Genomic DNA, 21,928 nt, shown 5'->3' with positions numbered 1-21,928 from the left:
AGTCATTATGATATCTGAACGATTTAGTCGGTTTTAGTCGACTAAAACTTAAAAAGGTTTTAGTCTTTATGTTGCAAAAAAAAGTTAACCTTTACAATTTCGAATAACAACCAGTCTCACAGCTCTTGCCTAGATGCTACATTATCTGGGTATAGAATGCCACTATGCAGTTCATCGTTGCTGTTGGGCAGAAAACTTTGAACTTTTTTATGAATTAATGCCCTACTTTATAAAATGTGTCTCACAAAAGTTGTAAAAATAGTAGACCTAGCTCAACACATCATGTTGGATAATCTAGCTGACAGACAAGCTGACAAAATGTACCATAAAGGAATGGTTTTAGACTTACAAGGTTTCCATCCAAAAGGAAACACTTCCTACTATCATCTACTATGATTTATGCATTACAGACAGATCAATAAAATCTTCTTTGCTCCAAAAAAAGCAAAGAACAAAGATATTCTTCTTTCTTCTTTGGCCATTTCAGCTTTATTTCTGAGAGTTTTCCATTTTGTTTCCACTGCTTAGGGGTCAGAGTACATTTAAATGCACAGGGTTCTGATATAGAAAAAAGAATACAGAGAATCTAAATAATTGCCTTGCAATGCAATGGAAATCCAGACCCAGATTGAATGAATACGCCAACTAGGGGTGGGTATTGCCAAAGAAGTCACGATTCGATTCCAATCACGATTCACAGGCCACGATGCGATTCTATCACGATACTTGAATTATTGCGATGCATTGCAATATTTTATCCTCCATGTTTTGTTTTTGAATGACTCGGCACAGTATCCCGCAGCCGGAAATGCTTGTGACACAAGGCAGCGTGCGTCAACACATTTGCAGCAACATCTACTGGACTGGAAGTTGTATTACACTTGTTTTTGGCTGATGTTCACCAACCATTCATGCAATTTTATTTATTCATTTTTTATTCTAATTTTCGTGATCTACTGCATTGATTCTTGATGCCAAGAATCGATGCAGTAGATCACGAAAATTAGAATCACGATGCATCATCATCACGATTATTTTGCACACCCCTAACGCCAACTAAAATGTTGACATATTCAAAAGAAACATAGAAAATGTTTTAACGGAAATTCAAGGAAATATTTACATAAAATTTAAATAGATGCAAACAAGAACAATGAGAAAGAAGTATTCAAAGATCTATGTACCTTTTCACCCAGCTCTTTATCCATAAATAAACATATATAATAGATATAATAGATATAACTTAGGGATTCCTTTTGGTAGAAATTAAAGAATGTTTAGTATCGCCTCTTGTGAGGTGGATAAAATAAAATCTTAATAGTTAGACAAAGGGATTTTTATTACGCTTGGCAGAGAATGATCAGCCACATAGTTTATTAAGTAGTGAGAGCAGGAGGGGACATACTGCTGAGAGCGAACCATCAGTGTTGAGCATAAGGCGCAGACTGGGAGCTTAGCGCAAATAGAGACGCATTTCTGCACAAGCACAGCAGGAAGATCAGAGTTCAGATCTGAGTTCAGCAGGCCCTGGTTTTACTATTTTTAATGTGTTCCTGCAGTGACAACTTCTACTTTGTGAAATGTCTATAACCCAGTCCAGTTTAAATGTATATTAATTTAGTCCATTGCATCATAAACCGACTGATAATTTAGCAGTTGTAAGACTTGAGATATGAGATTGGTTGTGAATTTATGCTGAACTTATAGTGTTTTATCAGTACCAGATTAGTGAACAAACACCTATTCTCCCCCGCACAGCACCCATGCATCCATATACGTTTGTTATCAAAGACTGTAAAACATTCGGCTCACATTGGTCTGATCTCATCTGTTAAATGTCAACACATAACGGCCTCTCTTTCGGATAAGCTATTATTTCTCCATTTCCCTCCGCCCTTGTTTGTTTCTCCTGTATTTTTGCTATTTTCTGGCTAAACACATTATTCATCTTCAATGAGAATGACACCAACTGGAGGATGGCGCTTATAATGAGGGGTAGAGGGACAGTTTGGTGAGGGAACGCACTGTGAAGGTGACACTCCACCAGCCACGCTCTTCCTCTGTAAAATTTATCGCACCGCTTCCTATTTTTGGCATCCTGTCTCTCTAGAATGCTGTAGATAAGTTATTTAGGGTGAAGGAGCAACTGAGAGTTTGTCCATGTAAGCTTTAGGTCTGTCCTTTGAAAATATTTAGGAGTAGGATAAGGGAAAATAAATAATATTTTGTTATTCTACTTCCTACTCTTCCTTATGAGAAAGGTTGAAACCACCTGGCTTTACTGTAGGATCCTGCTGAGAAAGTGATCCTTCCTTCCTTCCTTCCTTCCTTCCTTCCTTCCTTCCTTCCTTCCTTCCTTCCTTCCTTCCTTCCTTCCTTCCTTCCTTCCTTCCTTCCTTCCTTCCTTCCTTCCTTCCTTCCTTCCTTCCTTCCTCCCTCCCTCCCTCAATTAATGTATCATTCCTTTATCAGGGTTTCCGCGGGTCATTGAAAATCATTAAATGATTATTTTTTAAATTAAGGCCTTAATTGGCATTTATCAATCATTAAATTTGATAATCGTGGCATTAAAATGCTTCGGAAAAGAAGATTGAGGCAAAGAAAATGCTAGAGAATAGAGAAAAATGATAATTTGAACCAAAGTGGCGGGAAAACTAGGAACTCGGGACATGGCTGCAGCCTGTCCATGGTGAAGATGACGAAGGATTTTGCCATATATATATATATATATATATATATATATAAGTCATGGGGACTTGTTGATGGCATTAAGATTACTTCTAAGACCATTGAAAGAGGATTAAAAAGCATTAAATAAGAGTTACTCATTCATGTATAAACCCTGTTTATACCAGAGGCCACAGATTAGCGGACCGCGGTCCGGATCCAGACCTAACCTGTTTTCAAACATTTATAAATTACTGCATGTTTTCTGACGATAGGGTCTAATTTCACTTGCGCCGCTTCTCCTGTCAATATGGTAAAGCCCTCCGGAGCGTCCGGCACCAGGCTGCACGTGATACAAATGAGCCAATAAGCTGTCAGTCTGGGTTGCTGCTACTTTTAGACAGAGCAGGCAAACCTGCTCAAAGATGACCCTGCACATTTAGGGTATGTGTGGCTCAACCTGCTGCTGTGAAGCAGGATTCTCCACCATGAATAGAATTAAAAATAAATATGGATCCAGGCTCAAAATGAGCACCTTGATATGTGCTTGAGAATGGCTTTGTCTCCATTCAAACCCAGGTTTAAAGCCTTGCAGGGCAGCCTAAAGCCCACTGCTCTCATTAAGCCAGAAAAAGGAAAGAAAAAATTAAAATAAAATAAACGGTCATATTCAGGTGTTTTATAAAATATGTGAATCAGAAAATTGTCTATATACCAAACTGAATGATTGTTGTCTTCTTAAACACTTGAACCTTTACTGGTTGATGATTTCCTATTTTTGGACCCAGCCAATTTTTTATTGGTTACCTCTGCTTTATACCATCCTTCCTCCACACATTTATATCCATCCTGCTGTTGAATATCTATCATATACATACTGATATATTTATATATAATAAAATATATCCCATGAGAAGCCCATAGAAATCCTCTCCTTTCATCAGGCCTATGGACATAAGTTAGTTTGCCGGTCTCCACCTGCTGGGCTGTAATGGCTACCTGCCCTGCTGTCAGCACATATCAGTCTGATGCTGGCAGACACAAACTGCAGCTAGCACATGAATTAGACTGCGCTGCTCTGAAGGATGAACCTGAATGTCCTTATCTTGGTAGTGACCATCTGAATGTGCATGTGCCTGAATAAAATAAGAAATATCCTTTATAATTTCACTCTTTATGGCTAGATCTAAAACGGACAGACTGAGCTACTTATCTGTAGAGAAAAATAGACCTTTTTTAGCAAAATGAGCGAATGTGCAGCTGTGCCCCACTGGACAGAATTATTAAAACCCTCAGAGAAAGTTCAGGACTGCAATGAGATAACGTAGAGCCAGTTCAAACAGAGCTGTCTGTATAGCTGCTGTAATAAACCGTGTGAAGCCACTCCACCTCAGGGTAAACTGCTTCCACGCTGTCCGTAAAGCTGCTGAGATATCGTCCGACACTAATGCTGCTCTAAGTGACCGCTGCCTCAGGCTCCATACAGTTGGGGGTGAGGTGTGAAAGTCCTACACATGTCACCTCACAGTTCGCATTCATCAACGCAGAAAGGATGATTGCAGATGATGTGAAACACAGATGCGATGCAGCAAAGCTCAGTATGTACGGGGTGCTGCACCTCCTCACATTTTCACAAACGCTGTGCACTAACGCACTATGCATCCTATCTAGCTTTATTTGTTAAAGCATTTTAAAATGATCCAGAGGACCAAAGAGCAGCACAGAAAACAACAGGTTAAAAGGAGAACAGAGAGACAAAATAATAAAAGCACAACATGCATATTACTAACATAAAAACCAACAAAATCTGTAATAAAAATAACTTCATTTTAACTATACAGCAGGGACTCTGTGCTCCTCTGCTTTCATGTTTGGCTCTTCTAAAAACATCCTGCAGAGTGCCCATCTGAAAGCATCTAATCAGGATTTTAAATTTCCATGTCCCATAACTGTTTTAAGCAGCAGAGCAGAAGAAGAGACACTGTAGCCAGAAATGTGACAGATTTCCATTTATGGGTTTCATTTACCATTTCTATAATATCAGGAATTTACAACCGCTGTTGCCGTGCAACATTTCCCTTTAAAATGATAAAGTGATGATCACAAAGTTCTCGTGTCAAACAGTTGTTAGAATGTTCTATTATCACAGAGGGCGAGGTTAGCCTTAAGGTTGATTTATACTCAGGAACTAGGTCGTCTGCGTGTGTCACAGTGATCGCAAATGTGCTCCCGCCCCTTCCACAGACACTCTGCTGCACCTCTCCAAAATTGTAGGTGACGCAGACAGGAAACCTCTGATTGGTCAAATCTACATCCGCTCTACACTATCCGTCTCCTGTTTGGTACCTAACCGGCTTTTTTTGTTTGTATGACCGCCACTGCGGAAAATGAGAAGGACCAGGTAGAAGAGCGAGGTGCGCTAGAACGCCGCTCTTTTTCGCCCTCATGTCCCTCCGCTGTCGCAAAAACTTGTCCCACTTCCTCACCACTTCGGCCGTATCTAGACCCACAGCTAGTTCCTGATTGTCCCCCTTGCGTTGTGGCGTGGAATAACAGCGTAGACCTCGCTTCAATATTGGGCATAAATCAAAAATATCTGCGACAAGCTCACTGCGACACACTGGTGCAGGAGGATAACCAGCCCTTTAGTGTAACGTAGAGACACCAACTGTGACTTAGATGTTTCCAAAACACTACCAAAGTCTGAACATTCTCCATTAAAGACGCAGGTTAAAAGCTATAACTGATGAAAAAAAGCGCATCTTTGCTGCACAGTTCAGCCTTCCTGTTCCATGCTTTAAGTCTTGCTCTCCCTAAAAACTTTAATGAAGCAAAGATGGCTCTGATCGAAGGGTGTAACCTGTCATGGCTTCACAAAATCAAATGATTAATGAATAAAGACATCCGTCAACCTTATCATACTTAAGAAATACCTTTAGTTTGAAATTAACAAGGCATGGTAGGTCATGGTTGGACGATTATTTTCTGTATAATTAGATAAATGATGGGTAGTTTAATTGGAGCTTTATTTACCCAATATAATTTCAGTATGAATAATGCATAGCTTTATCATTTATTTTGTAGTGTGGAATATTAAACAAGGTTTTGACTGACATTACCAAACCAGAGAATATTGGGTGACATAAACTTTAAACAAAAGACATTTTTTCTATCTACATCTGAAGATGAAGGCGTTACATTTTTTATTAGTTTTTCTGTGATTGCAGGCTAAGTTTTCAATATAATTATCTGATTGGGACGTTCTTAAGAATATTGCTATTTTTAATTTAAATGCCTGATTCTTGTAAGAGCTAAAAAATAAAATGATCAAATGTTTTTTGTGACTTTATCTCAATCTAAACAGTTTTTGGACGGTTGATATTGCATATCAGTTACAAACAAGCGAATTAAATAAAAAACGCATCATAAGGGACGCTGTGATTTTGGCAATTGCTGTCCATCACCGTATTGTTATCCAAAAAGTTCTATATAATGTTTAGATAAAAAATATATTTGGTAATAAGGCCTAGTATTTAGATCCCGGGACTCAACATGCTGTTAGATTACTTTTGAGTGGCTTCTGGTAGCTTCTTCTGCTCCCCAGTTTCAAATATTAGGGTTGATTAATTTTTGGGTGATTAATTAATACAATCCTTTAGTCACTGATTTTGTTTTTGTTTTTTAAATTGCATTTTTTGTTATTCAGAACATTTCTCAAACACAGAGTAGAATGAATTTTTTCTTTTCTTTAAGGTAAATTGTAATTTTATTCTATTCAGACAACATGTTTCCCAACCATTAAAGTCATATGGAAGTCATATTTATGTCAAATCAGTCTGGCTTAAACATGTATATAAATGTACTCTTTATCAGAAGATATTGTGCCAAAAGTTAGAGAATTTCTATTTCTAAAAAAAATCCTGTCTTAAAATCTGTTTTTTTCTTCATTATCTTCTGCAGGCCGGTTAGTTATACGTCACCTCGTACACCTAAATTCGGCCAATCATATATCAATGGTCAATCAAATTTTTTTCGGTCATAGCATCTTGATTCATATGTCGCAGCTAATATAAACGCAACGGTTGAAATAAGAAATAAGAATCATTTACTTTCCCATTGAGTTCCGTCCCAGTGTTCACGGGGATGGACGTCTGTGTCTTCAGCAGGTGTAGAGCTAACAGAACTGGGAGCGTTGCGAGGCAAGGGCTCAAACATGTACAGCTGTAAGCCTTCTACACCAAACCAAGTTTCTGCCGCCCTGGCGTCCTCTTCCACAACATCTTCGTCCCGCTTTCCTCCTCTAAATAAAACATTTATGACGGAGGAGACTCATCCACGACCTCCGACACTAAACTCTCCTCCTCTTGCATGTTTCCTCTGTCCATACCGTTCCTTGACAGTGTCGTTTCTAAGTCACCAATATAGTGCTACTTGGTTCCAATGTAATTTCCTACTGGGAACCTACTAGCACTAAGTTGCTAACTGGTTAGCAAGATGCTTCCGAGAAACCGGCTACAACCAGACTTGCTTGTGAACCTTCAGCCACAACAATCCCGCCCTCTTGATAAACGACCAATCACATTCACTTTTTTCACTCGTGTAAAGTTGGGCACCACTCAGGAGAATTTTAAAATACACACTGGTTAGAATGGCTGTTTCCCTACGATTTTAAAAAGATCTGGTGGAATTTCATGTTCTAGTTGTAAAGCCTAACCATCCAACTTCTCCCACTTATTCCGTCAGGGTCGCAGACGGGCGAGAGGTGGGGTGTAAAGCCTAACCATATTTTTAAATATTCACGTTTTTACACTGAAATTCTCCATCTACACTAAAGAATGTATTAAAGTAAAGTATTCAATTTCCCCCAAAGAGAACGACTGATTCATTTATTTAGAATGAAAATTATCTAATTTTTTTTATCACTTCATAACAAATAAATCCCATTTCTTTAAAAGGATTATTATTTTCTTGTCTAACAAAGGAACGTCGACATTATAAGCTCTTCAGTAATTACCTGGATGCAAGAGCTATCATCATTTTTATGATTGTTATTGTAGAAAAAGGATAAGCTAAATACTGTATAGTTCTCTAATTTTGGGTTCATGGCCCAAGGTGGAATGAAGAGAGGCGTCTCTCTGATTATGAAAATGATGCCGACACTGATGCTGATCAGAACTCTCAATAACCAACAAGCTGCGTGTCACAAATCCCAGCAGGCCGCTGACAGACGGAAACCAGTTTGTTTGAGTCATGAGATCCAGTGTCATGCAGCGTGTTCAAAGCAGAACGTCTCCGTTCCACATGTGATGCTACGCTTCAGTTGAGTTTTTAGAGCTCAGCCGAAAGCTAATGAAGTCCCATTGGCTACATGATGCATGTGTGTCAGAGCATGTGGATCTGTACGAGTCCTGTGGGGTCCCAGTGAGTTATCTGTTGTCACCATGAAAGGCTCGCCATGAACGCTTCTAATGAGAACAAATATGGGGCTGTAGTGACTCTGCAGAAGAGATGAGCCTGTAGGAAAACACTGCATGTATAAAAACGTAAAGAAGCTCTGCTGTTGAGCATCAGAACACTGACTCTGCAAATTCTGGTTTTCATTGTCCTGTGGATTGGGAGGAAAAATGAGCAGGGATCCCAGCTGTGCTGTACTGATTTAAAGTTACACAGCTTAGCTTTCTTCTGCCGTGCAAAAGTATTCACACCGCTTTCCAGGAAACAACAACACACTTTAATATTTTTAATTTGGTTTCAGGAGGCCAACACAAAAAAAAGGGCGTTAAGTGATGAGGTGGAGGAGAACTGTTATAGCTTTTAAAAAAACAAATGGTTTGATGGAAATCTATATTAAGCAACACTTCCTCCTCATCCCTAAATTATAGCTATAAGCTTTGTTTATCTGTCTATTTTAGCTTTTCTTGATGTTAGCAGCAGGTGCTAAAATGCAATATTTAACCAAAGCCATGCACTGATATCTTTGACCATTTAGACGAACTAAAAGATAATGATCATCATCCTATAATGAGGAAGTTACAGAAGACTAAGGAATATTTTCTTTAATAAAGGGTTTCCGCGGGTCACTAAAAATCATTCAAAGTCATTAGATTATTACTTTTTAAATTGAGGTCTTAATTGGCATTAAAATTTATGAAATATCATTATTGTGGAATTTTAAAATGCTTTATTTAAAAAAACAACATTTTATTAAAACTATTTCATCAGATATATTGCGATATTTGCGCGGAACTGCTTCCGGTTGATCGTAAAGCCGTATGTTCAGAAAAGATGCTAGAAAAAATGCAAATTTTAAAAATGCAAAAGTGGCTGGAACACGAGGAATTAGGGACATGGCTGCAGCCTGTTGACTGCTACATGTTGATAGCATTAAAATTATTTCTAAAAGCATTAAAAGATCATTAAAAAGCATTAAATTAGAGTTACTAATTCCTGTATAAACCCTGTAATAACAACTATCTTGAATTTGCATAGTGACAGTATTTTGACTGACTTTTTTTTATTTAAACCCCAGTAACTCACTTTGGTTGCCTATAATGTTTTTATGACAAATTATTGCATCCTGCCGTCGTAGTTTTTATTTGCTAATTTTGTCTGCAAATTTAGCCCTTCTGTGCATATTTACCATAACGGCATCATGTGACCAGGATTGCGTCACTGCGGATCCGTGCAGTTGGTCATCAAGCCGACCTAAATTTGAGTTGTGCTAAACAGTATTAGTATTGGAGTCTACTAAAGCTGGAGCTAAAGCTCAGCAAGCATTCTGATGTAGCTGCTATGTTGATGTATACATTAGTACATGTTCTTGCTAATAGTGCTACTGGTGTTAGCAACGCCTTTAAGCCCTATCCTATGAGGTGTTGTCTCTATGCGAGGCATTACAATACACTCGCGTCGGTCAGGACTTATTCAGTGGCTGCGTCAATGGCCACCAGAATGTTTCCTGGTAGTTTAGGTGTACTATCAGTAGATGGCGCCACGTCTGTTTATATCAGTTCATCGCATCCGGTACAATAGTCCACATATCGAAAAATATATCTTAATATATATGGGGACTGACGCTTGGAGTAGATACCCTCATTATATTATAATGAAGGCCATCTTTTTGGCTAATAATGTTAGCATATAGATCTAATTTCTATAATTTACATAAGAATTACGTAATGCTTTAAAAAGCAATATATTTTCCCTGGACCTTTAAAAATTTGCCCTGCATCATGTCGATCTATCCCCAGATCCCAATTAAATCCATCAGCTTGTGGCTTTAACTTGACAGAGTTCAGAAAGTATGAATACTTTCCCCTCCCATTCCAAATCCAGTTATTCACTGATGCATTTTATTAATAAATGCATCCAGTTTTGAATGGAGTAACGTTAAGGCTCTCTTCTCGCTGACAAGACCGTATAAGGACATCGATTGTGGCCTGTCCTTCAATGGACATCATGCTGCAGACACGGTTTTAATGATGGTGTGTGCTGGTGGTTTACAGGAGAAATGACCCTCTGGCTTTCATCGAGCATGTCGAGCTAGAAGCAGGGGGGGATGGTGGTGGTTAGGAGGGTGGAAGATGAAGGTAAGCACTACTTACTGGAACCACAGAGAAGGAAAACAGATGGTTCAAAGGAGTAGAAGAAGCTATAAGAGGAGCAGCTCTTTCTGCAGCGAGTCGACTTTGCAGACAGTAGCTGATTCCATGAGACAAATGATCATGAATTAGCTTGATTGATGAGCTTCAGTGGCTTTACTTCGTGGCTGTCAGTTCTGTCTGTGAGGCGCATATGTGTTTTACCCGGGGGGGTTGGAGGCTACAGTCAGAGACGCTGGCATGAAAAGCCTGGAGAGCCCCCCCTCGTCTCTTTCTGGGCATGGAGGAACATATGGTGCTGCAGGTAGCTCAGCTGCTGCTGATTCCTGTGTGCAGGACTTGAGTTCATGATGAATATGCTTTGGTTATTGGGTCAGGTTGCCAGAAAATAACCTTTTCAGCTGCTATGTGATCTTTGCCGCTTCTGCTTAGCTTTTCTTTCTACTTTTAAAAATGTTTTTTTTAGTTAAAGCGTCTTCTGTTTAAATCATATCTCTGTGTCAGGATTCCCTGTGGAAAGTTTTCAGGCCAGCTAAAACTGGAAAGAAATTCCTCATGATTCCCTATGTGACCCCACTTTTAGTTTCCAATCGTTTCTTTTGTTTTTCCTTTTTCCACTTCTCTCTGCTTGACATTATGATTCTGTCAGGAAACCGCTTTCATTTCTCTTTTTATCAACCCCTCCATCTTTATCACTCCTTCAGGTTATTGAGTAATTTCTTTGAGAACAAAGTACACCTTCATTTAGGATGCAGAGGCGTTAATAAGATTTATTATTTTTTTTTTGCATAACAAACGTGTTAATCAGACACACTGCCTTCGAAATAATCATCTCCCTTGGTCTACATTTTTCCCACATTGGAATTCCTTTGGTTTTAATATCAGTAACAATATGACTGCAAGTCATTGATTAAGTCAATCTAAAGTTGAATAATCTTATTGACTGACTAATGATTAATTGTTCGGCTACTATTTTTTTAAGAAACATTTTATTTTTGCATGAAGAGAATCTTTCTGTAACATGAAACGCAACATGTTTTTTTTTTTTTACAAAACTGAAGAAAAACAAAGAATCACATCATTACATTTGAACAATTTATTTTGCAACCTCTATTACATACTGACTGAATAAACAAAAGAGTTTCCTTTTTTAAAACATGATTAAAAATGAAACGTATTACCTAACAGTTTAAAATAATCCCAGGATGCACACGGTTTGGAGTGTTTCACTGGCGTGGCTCCAGCATGATCAATTATCTTAATTTCTCTGGCTTCAATTAAGATCTACAGCGCCCTCTTCTGGATGGTGGTCACAATTTATCACTGAAAGAATATCAGTCTTAAGCAGACACTATTAGTTAGTCAGATTGATTTAATTTCAATCTGATTAACAATTACTCAATAAGTAAGTTGATTGGTTGTTTAAATCCCAAATCAACACAAAGTGGTGAATAATTATAAAGAAAAAAGAGACTTATTTTTTCTTAACATACATTTTCTTTCAGCCTTTTTTCACCTGAATACCCCTAACTAAAAGCCAGTGTAACCAAGTACCTTCTGTTCTCTTTGTCCTTTGCATTTTTTTTAGAAGACATTGTTGAGCAAACATCATGAATGTCGAGGAACCTTGAGAAGTTTAAAGCAGAGTTAGATGAGAAAAGGTTATCACAAGCTTTAAACACGTCACAGAACTCTGTTCAGTCAATCATCAGATAAACTCGAAGAGTATGGAAAAGCATATTTGCGTTCACTACGACACACACGCAGACGACCTGGTTTCTGAGCATAAATCAGCCTTGAGGTGACTCTGGAGGAGCTGCAGACATCCACGACTCAGACAGAGGATGTGCTCACTGGGTTTCCATTTAAGCTCAAACTCAACACTAATCTTGACATTTTAAATTGAAAACACTTCCTGGATGGGAAGCGAAACGTCTTCAACCTTTTTTAATAAAAAAAAAAATTCTAATTCAGTCTTCAAGTTACACCTTTATGGTTTACACATCCTAAACACATCACTGTGGTGAAACATGGTGGTAAAACCATCATGCTGTGGGCTAGAGCTAAATCACAAGCTTCAGACTGATGCAGAGATTCTATCTCCATCAGAAGAACCCAGAACAGCCTGAGCTGTTAAAACGAGTTAGACCAATATTTATTCATATGTTAGAATGAAAACCTTGGCAGGAGCGTTTCCATCCAGTCTGACTGAAAAGGAAAATGCAGTCCAGCTTTGGAAAAATCCTTAGGCTGTTATGGCAACAAAAGCTTCGTCTGGAAATTATTGACTCAGGGTCCAAATTCAAGTGCGTGCCTCAGTTCTGGGATTCTTTAAAAAAAGGGTTTTTAAAACCAAGCATCCTTTCTTTTCCTCTTCACAACTGAGAGCTGCTCTTGAATTATCTCATAAAAATCCCAACAAAATAAGCTGAAATTGTAGTTTCATGATAAGAAAATGTGTAAAAGTGAATGTGTTGATAGTGCTTAAAGCCTCCGTAGAAAATAAACCCTGCACAACTACATCAGCCTCAGAATAAAAATAGGCAATCAGAGTTTAGATTGCAGCGTCCCGGTCAATAAAGCTTTCTCTGCCTCCTCCTCCACCTCCTCCTGCTACTCAATATTTAATTCATCCTGATTTCCTTCCTTCTGCCCAACACGTTGTTTGCTGTATGAAAGGAAGCCCTACGCTGGGCTCTGCCTGTCAGACACACCCTTTGGTGGCCTCATACAGGCCGCTGCACGCTCCTCTGATCACAAGCCTTAACAAGTGCACACATCCAAGGAAGTCGGAAGCCCAACCAATACATTTCTACTGCTTTTATCTCTTTAAACTGATTCCTTGGTCCCTTTTCTATCAATAGCTTGCATTAAACAGTTGATCGGCGCATTGGTTTCCAGCTCATTGCTTGTCTGGATTGTGCAACATCCTCTATCTGCTGAGCTCAGACCCCAGAAGCTGTCCGTTCCTGAGATTGGCTGCCTGTTTACTGCTGGTGCGGTCATCACTGCTGCAGAGCAGCGAGCTGTCAGGCTATAGGATTAGAGGGAGTGCTTCTTCATATTGCGGCATCTTGGTTACTCCAGCTAATTAAAAACGCCGTCGGCAGACGGAGTGTCTCCGGGCGTCAGCCAGCCCAGATGCAGCTCAGGGCAACCACCGGTTCACGCCGTTACTGTGAGATCTTTAAGAATGGAGCAGAATTTCATTCTTTATGTACTGAACACACTGGATATATTTAATCAATTTTCCATATCTGTGAGCTGAAACTTATATTTATGGTGTAGATTATAACAGAAATGCGTTTATTGACTCAGTGACGGCACTTAGCCTTTGTTACATCTCTCCTGCTGTTGAGTTCACATAATAATGGATGTTCTCTTCCCAATTTGACTGTTATAAAGTAGTGATGCACTGATAAATGTTTTGTGGCCAATCCATTAACTTTAAAAAGCTTCACCTGGCGATATGTTTTCTGTTGTTTTTTTTTTTTAACCAACATTGTCATGTATTGTAGAGTAACAATTCACCTCAGTGTTCCCATTATTTTATATTGAAAAGCAATAAACAATAACCCTAAGCAGGATTTCCAAGTTTTACCGATGAAGCTGTCTTACTGCATTGGCAGATTATTGATTAGAGTTTCAAAAGATCAATAATCTAACAGTCTGTTTGAACAGAATCTTAAAACAAGATCAAAACGAATTTCTGCCTAGATATAAGAATTGGTAGACTTGGTTAGATGGACAATTTTTCACAGTGGGATTTTCAGAGTTTTGCAAAGGTAGATGAGATCGGTTAAATCCACCGATCACCAGAAAGGAAGGAAAGTGGACGAATCGATTGATGATTTCTTGTGTTTAAGATCTGTGTATGCACCCTGATGCTCTATCTCTCTAGTTCTTTTCCCTGTACAGAGATCACTCAGGACAACCTCATTATATAGCACTTCACAACATATATGTATTAAATAACCAGGAGACATGACAACATATTCTGATAGAAATTGTAATCTTACTTAGATCAGAGAAATTGCTTACCTCCGGGCTCACCTCTCAGGCAGTTGCCCCGATTAACAGTTAAAAAGTCATTTTATTCATCTTCAGTCTGCCACATCATCTTATTTTGCATCACACACGTTAGCGGATGACTAGAAATCCATGGCTCCAGCCTTATCAAATATTACACTTCGTTCTTAGCTGAAGGACACCGCTTTCATTCCATTCCTAAATATTTTACACGTACAGAATGAAGACTATAAATGTATATACAGACAGAGGAACTGTCTTAATTAGATTAAAACACCAGTTCTGACACACAACAGGCAGCCAATACCAAGATGTGATAAATTCACACATCTTCAATGATAATTATCCTAACATTTGCATGAGCAGCACCCTCGGTTAGCCCCTTTTTATTTAATGTAAGATTGCATTCTGTCAATTAAATTGGTCATTGTTTGGATTTGACCAATATTGGTTCCTTTTGATTTTTGATTCTGAAGGCAGCATCATCACCAGAATTTGGTCTGGATGAAAAAGTCTGAACTTTTCACTGTGTTTTAATTCCCCCACTATTTACCTTTGTTTCAACGTTACAAAAATGATCACATGGTTGATTCCAAACATTTATAAATATAAATCTTACTACTTTTCTTTTCCTGTTTGTTACACATATCTAGTGTTTAATGCTGCAGCTACTCATGCTGAATATTTATTATTTCATTTACCTGATTCTAACTGCGGTGCAGCGCTGAAGGTAAAAGCAGCCAGTTTGCAAAGGAAGGTCTCATAATGACGTAGATTTTATTTCACTTATTGGGTTTCTTCATATGAAACACATCCTAGTTAAAATTAAATAAACAAGGAATAATAACAATTTCTCTAAGTTGGTCATAATGCCAAGAAGTCTTTACAAATGAATTTTTTGTGTCTTATTTTTTTTTATTCAGTCACTTATTCTTTAGGAAACATGTTTGCTCACTGTGGTACACCCCACCATCATGCTGCCCTGAGCAGAAAGCCATGTTTGTCTTTTTCAGACAATTAAACCTAAATAAATGCTTTTTTAGACGGGAAAAGGAAATGTCCAACCTGCTGTCTGAACCTAATGTGGTCTGTCATCTAGAAAAATCTCGCCAAAACTCCATGGTGACCAGACCCCGTTCTCCTAATCTGAGAGCAGACGGCTCTGAAATCAAGTTTCTGCTGCAGAAAGAAAACAATCGTCTCCTCAGCTTTCTATATTTATCAGTGTGATTGTGTAACACAATGTTGAACCTTTACTGATAAAACAAGATTGTCTGAGTTTTGAAAGGTTTTGTTACCTTTTTCCATTATTTATCTAGCTTTTTTTTATTTATTTCTTTCTGGTAAATCTGTTTCTTATGCGACAAAGACGTCCTTGGGCGTGAGAAATGATTTTAGTCTTGTAGTCACGCACTCTCCCCACACATCAAACGTACAACGACTCGCCGGTAAATTAGTTTGCTATAATCTGCAGCACATCCAGCTGCAGACGGAAAACACATTTAGCATGCGGGATTATTCTCTGCTTTAAAAGGAAGAGTGAAAATAGTAGAAATTAGGATTTTGTCAGGCTATAGCAGCAGCTTTGAGGGCGTCGCAGACGGTTAACGTGCTGCACTATTTTTCTCCTCACCTCCATCCACCTCGAAAACATTCTTCGTATCTGAAACTGTGTATCACATTTTGTGAGTCTTAATAATAGATGGGTGCGCTTTAAATATTTCATGGTAGGCTGACTGAAAACACATGCCTGTTGGAGATATGGTGGTAGAGCGAGGGGGGGGCGAGGTTAGAGGGATAGAGAGAGAGTGAAATTTGATCGGAAGAATTTTACCTTTCTTCGGTTTGGTCTCTGTTCTGTAGCAGAATAAATCTTAATTTGTCTCCACCCCATTCCTGATCCCACAGGGCTCCCAGGACTCCACCGGAGGACAGGAGGGTCTAGTGGCCCCACCCTTTACAACCTTCCCTCCTCCACCCCCTCCTCAAAACGGCCTGACTGGAACAGAGTTTGGCCCGGGGGGCATGTTTGGTGCTGCTGGTCAGGCCACAGCAGAGGTCGGAGCCGGCGGTAACGGAGCAACGAACGCACCCAACAGCAACAATGTAAGGACTCCTGTTTTATTATGTGAGGCTCTATAGGCGCCTCCTGCTGCAGGGACATCTAAAAAAGAAAAAGGGCTTCATTTCAGGAAGATAAAACCACTTTTATTCTATAGATTCATTACAGATAGAGTGAAATATTTTAAGGTGAGGTTATGCCTTACAGAGAATGAAATCCATAAATATGGCGTCTCAGAAAATGTAAATATTACACAATAGCAATTTTATGGCGTATATGTCATAAAGAGGGTCACTGTAGCCCCAATAGGTCATTGATGCGAAGCTGGCTGCTGCATCCAAGCATATATCTACAAAGTTGAGTGGAAGGAAAAAGTGTGAAACGGAGGATATACTATTAGTTTAACTTTATAGAATAAGTGCCCAAATACTGGACTTTAAGATTTCCTAATTATCTAAAACGAACTTGCATACTTTGATCTTTTAAGCACAGTTTGCATTTATTTAAACTTGCGTGCGTCTGCTGATTCATTAGTGCATTCAGCCATCCTTTAAGATAAAAAAATGCACATGCACTGCTGCTCCCTCCATCTGCTGTACAATGTTGTTGTTTTTTAAAAATTATTTTTGTTTAAATTGAGGCTTGTCTAACATTTGGACTTAAAAAATGCGTATCGGCCGATCTTAAACTTTAACACGTGAATATGCTTTTATCTGAACTCTTCCTGGAGGACCTCCTCTATCCAAGCTCAGATCTCAGAAGTTTTTCCTCTTGTTTAGCTCCATCCATCTCCTCCTAAGTCAGATCAGCTTCCCTCTCCTTGCTGACAAACATCCCCCTAGCATGACGCCTCTAAAACTGTGCCTCGCCAGGGGAAAGGGAATGATGTGTTCAGGGAAATGTCCAGTTTTATCTTTCTACAAGATCAAATTGTGACCAGAGCACCACTGTTAGCCTGTTAGCCTAACCCCCACCACTTTTTCCAGGTTATGAAAAAGACTTTATTAAAAAATGCCAGATTTTTATAGTGGATGACTGATAGTTGTCCTGTTGTCAGACCACCACCCGAGCTGTGGATCTCTGCAGCTCCCCCAGAGTTACTATCTGCTTCTTGGCCATATATCTCATTAACAATCTCCTTTCCTGGCTTGTCAGATTAGGTGGAAGGCCGTACCTTGGTAGGTTAAATTAAAGTCTAGTTTTATAGCAGTCAAAATAATTAAATTACCGATTTGTCTGATTATCCAGTCAGACCAGTATCAGTTTGTCCACTCCTCTTTCAAACTGCTGCAGTGAGGATCTTCTTTTTATTGCTAAAGAATCCCCAAATCTAATAACAATCCCATCAGCCTGAGCTGCGTTTGGCTTTATTGATATAAAACAGCTTTTAGAACGCGAACAACAGATGACAGTAACACGGTAAAAGAGGTTCAGGTTACAGCAGCATCATATTTCCCAGCATATTAACATGAAGGCACCAGCAAATGGCTCGGAGCTCAGATCCTTCGTCTCCTAAAGCTGCAGATCTAGCAGAGAGCTCTCTCCATGTCCACAGGAGGAATCTAATCCTTTTCTATTCAGCCATACTAGAATTTTCTATTCCAATCTGTCCGGCTGTCTGTGCGTAGCATCATTTACGAGGCTGGCAGTTTAGATCACAGCGGCGTTCGTTTGCTGCCTTTTTATTTTACAGGAATTCAAGCTTTGTGAAATGTGTTTATGTAGCGTGCTGTATGCACACGCAGATAGAGATCCAAAGCAGCTCCAGGGGTTTTGCCGCGCTTCAGTGTCGAAATTGTTTACTGGTAAAATAAACACGCCGTTCACGCTCGATGGTTTAAAGATTATCAGTTCCTTGAGATGTTAAACAAGATGTTGGCCGGTGAATGAGAAGAGCTCCATCTCCACTGAGATACGGGCTCTTTCCAACTTATTCACACTTAGTGAACTATTTTGTTACGCTTCAGTCACAAACCTCGGTGGATGTCATTGGCGTTCAGGAAGGAAATCGATGCTGTTTCGCTTTTTTTTTACATGTTATATTAAGCCAGTTTAGCAGTACAGTCAATAGCTTTAGAAGCCATCTTATTATTTGAGTAATATTTTAGCATTTTTTCACGAAACTAATGGCATCATGCAGCCCAACGAATGCAGAACTGCTTTAGAAATGGAGAGAGCACCTTTCTGCCAGATAAGGAGGACATTAATCACAGAAGCAGAAAAAGAGGCGAGTAACTCTGGTGAAGCTGCAGAGATTGGCAGCTCGTGTGGGAGAATTCAACTCCAAAAATCTGACCTTTTTAAGGCCATTGTTGAAAGCAGAGCATTAAGAGTTCACTATAAATCATGTGGGTGAACGTTCTCTGGTCGGTTAAGCTTAAAATTGTTCATATCACTGATAGATTCATGTTTAACACAGTTTCTTTTCTTTTTATTCAACTATGAGTTTTTTTACCGATAAGAATTGGGAATGTGTGTCAAAAGGATAATAAACAAATGAAACATGCCAAAAAAATATATATATACCCTTGTTTGATCATCATTTTTTGAGGAGCCACAGGAATCTCTAACGGATTTAAGTCTGTATGGTGGCTGGTTGTTATGGCTCTCAGTTAGGGACAAAAAAACAAAACATGGTGATATTGAAATCAGATTTTATATCTAAATATGTCAGAAGTTTTCATTAGACTGCATTTATTAGAAATATGCCTTCAAGTAATCTTTATTTTGCTATCAATTATATTTTCAATTAATAACCAGATAGTAAATGTTTTCTTATAGAACTTTTTACATTTTTTTACGTGATTTAAACCTAAACTAAACTGAAGCTATTCCAGTTTGGGAGTTCTGGATGGATCATATTGATGGACAAACAAAAGTGTTTCATCATAAATTCAATATATATTTCTGTTTTTTATGATTTTGTTAAATAATTACTGCTTTGATTGGGTCACTCTGTCAGCTAAAAGTCTCTATTCTCTATGATTAAACAATTACTGAGTTCGCTGACGAGTATTTCTATATTCAATTTCTTGTTTCAGCCCTAATTGATTGTAATCCTAAAGGGAGACATGGTGATGGCAGCATCATGATGTGGTTTGGACGTTTTGTTTAGCAGAGAGGAAAAAGCATCAGAGCTGATGGTGGGGATGATATGATGATTAATCCTGGAAGTTCCAGGGTTAAGCTTCATATCATGTCTTCAGCCTCTCTGACTCAGTTCCAGCCTGGAACCGAGTCAGAGAGGCTGAAGACGAAGAAATCTCAGTTTTCAGATGTTTAAAAAAAAAAAAAAAGAAAAATTAAGTTTTATTACCTCACATTTCTTTGTGTTTTGAATTCCAACAATACTTCTCTCATCATCCTCAGGGAAAGACAGAGGAGACGTCCCAGGGTGAGGCGGGGGCGCAGTGTTCGGCAGGAGGTACAGGAGCAGGAGGTTCCGCAGGAGACTCTGGAGAGGCCAAAGGGACTCCCAAACGCCTCCACGTCTCAAACATCCCTTTCCGCTTCCGGGACCCAGACCTCAGGCAGATGTTTGGGGTAAGTATCTCAGAATGGTTGGGGGAGGGGGCCCATTTTACACAGGATCAATAAATCAGTCTAGATGCATGAAGTACTGCAGCAAAAGCCCTGCTTTTTAAGGGATGGGCTGAGGCCGGGTCAGAGTAAATGGGACACAGCCATGGGGGTCATATTAATGCATGCAGAGGGGAACGTTTCTAACGGTGTCACTGTGTTAGCATTAAACTGAGGAGAAAAAGTGCAAATCTAAGCATCAGATAGATAGCTCATTTAATGCTGAAACTAGTCTTTGGTGTAACAGTGACCCCTAGTGTGCACTAGCTGAAAGTTTTGCAACACCATATATTTATATTTTTGCTAAATTCTGCTTCTGTTGTTTTTCCAGCAATTCGGGAAGATTCTGGATGTAGAGATTATTTTCAATGAGAGGGGTTCAAAGGTAAGTTTGAATTAATAAACTTGATTCTTAGAAAGGACACAAGTTTTACGGTGAGATCAGAGCGATTATGTAAACACAACCAAAAAAGCTTCACTCAAAGCGCTGCTGATCGACAGGTCTTCTGTAGCTGTGAGATTCTCACTGTATGAAAACACAGTTTCACAGTAAAAATAAATAACATTAACCCTTTATAGGGCAAGTTAGCGTTCCGTCTCTCAGTGGGGTCTAGAAGCATAAGATCTAAATCCAGCCTTTCAGCAAAGATGCTGTACATCTTATTTTGGCATTTGACAGATTAGATGAGCCTTTGAATGATGTATTATCTACTCTAATAAAAAAAAAAAAAAAAAAGTTAACAAGCCAAGAAAAAAAAAGTTAAAAAACTAATTGAAAAAGTAAAGTTAAAAGTTTAATAAGCCTCGTTAACAATTATATTTAGGTTTATAAACTAATGAATCTAAGTGCCAGTATCAACATTAATGCCTCTAAGGTTATTATTTTTTTATTTCTCTCTCAGTGTTTTTCACAAATTTCTTATAGAAGGAATTTTGTTATTTTTCTTAATATATTTGAGTAAGTTGGCATTTCTTGTTATTACATTGACATTAATTTTTGCCATCAAAATGTCCATAATTTTTTTATGTTTCAAAGGTAATAAGGTCTTGTCCTGAATTCCAATAACACTGTTGCCTTAAAATGTGGATTTTCAAAGTATTTCACTGATTGTCCTATGAAGGGTTAATAATAAAAGGTGTAACATGGTCCGACAGTTTTTTAAATAAGACCGATAAATATCAGAAAGAGAAGGAGAGATTGTTCCTTTGTGCTGATTGATCTATGGTCAAACTATCCCCATGCCATGAAATATTTATCACAACGATGCTAGTATTGATTATATTTACAGCTGCATCTTAACAAATGACAATGTTAATTAAAATGACTGAATAAATTTTCTTTTCTTTTCATTTTTAAAGAGAGAATTGTTTAGTTCAGGCCAATGAATCATAAAGAAAACAGGAAAGTCATTGTGAGCTGTTGGTGATGAGGTTTCAGTTTATTGAGGGCTCTAGCGGAGGAAAGTTTAGCGGAAGGAAAAAAGAGCAAAGATGGCAAGATTCAAAAGTTAAGCCTACTTTTAAAATGCTTTTTGATTGATTTACAGGTTGTTCAGATAAAAGTAATTTCACATTTTAATTGGAAATCAAGACCCCAAAGATTAAAGGAAGTCTGGAAATCTCCCTAATTTAGGCTCCTCTGAGATCCAATGGGAAGTTTGGTGATGATTTGCTGCAACATTTAACCTGCTGGTGTTGTTCCAGCAGTTTTTTCCAAATTGATCACAGCAGAAATTTTAGACCTCTATGCTTCCAGATGCTGTGAAGCTTTTATAGCTGGTTCTTTTTTGTTGAAACGACTAAAACCACCAACACCTGATCCTGGTAGAGTCTTTGGAACCCCAGCTCAATACAGAGAGCCTGTATGCTGCTGCTGCTGCAGCAGAGTGTGCTTTAGTGATAGCTGCAGCACTGCCACAGTAATGCAGTAAATCATGCTGATGGATTCAGATAGAGCACAGCCTTTTAGTTAGCCCAATTTCTATATTAA

General features: G+C 38.7%; 1 protein-coding gene across 5 annotated transcripts in view; it reads left to right on the top strand.

The window, feature by feature from the left end:
* Positions 1-21,928, top strand: part of LOC119775691 (RNA binding protein fox-1 homolog 2-like) — a 76,471-nt gene that overhangs the window by 27,606 nt on the left and 26,937 nt on the right. For all 5 annotated transcript variants that reach the window (XR_005279687.1, XM_038273753.1, XM_038273752.1 and 2 more), the window contains 3 exons: positions 16,206-16,403; positions 19,729-19,902; positions 20,270-20,323. Coding sequence is in view for 4 of the 5 variants with exons in the window: in XM_038273753.1 (XP_038129681.1) it covers positions 16,206-16,403; positions 19,729-19,902; positions 20,270-20,323 (426 nt within the window). In the remaining variant the exon portion in view is untranslated. The remainder of the gene's footprint in view (positions 1-16,205; positions 16,404-19,728; positions 19,903-20,269; positions 20,324-21,928) is intronic.

This window comes from Cyprinodon tularosa, unplaced genomic scaffold (assembly GCF_016077235.1).
Source record: "Cyprinodon tularosa strain WSP-4 unplaced genomic scaffold, ASM1607723v1 ctg89, whole genome shotgun sequence".
Taxonomy (NCBI): Eukaryota; Metazoa; Chordata; class Actinopteri; order Cyprinodontiformes; family Cyprinodontidae; genus Cyprinodon; species Cyprinodon tularosa.
This window is presented reverse-complemented; position numbering and strand designations above follow the sequence as displayed.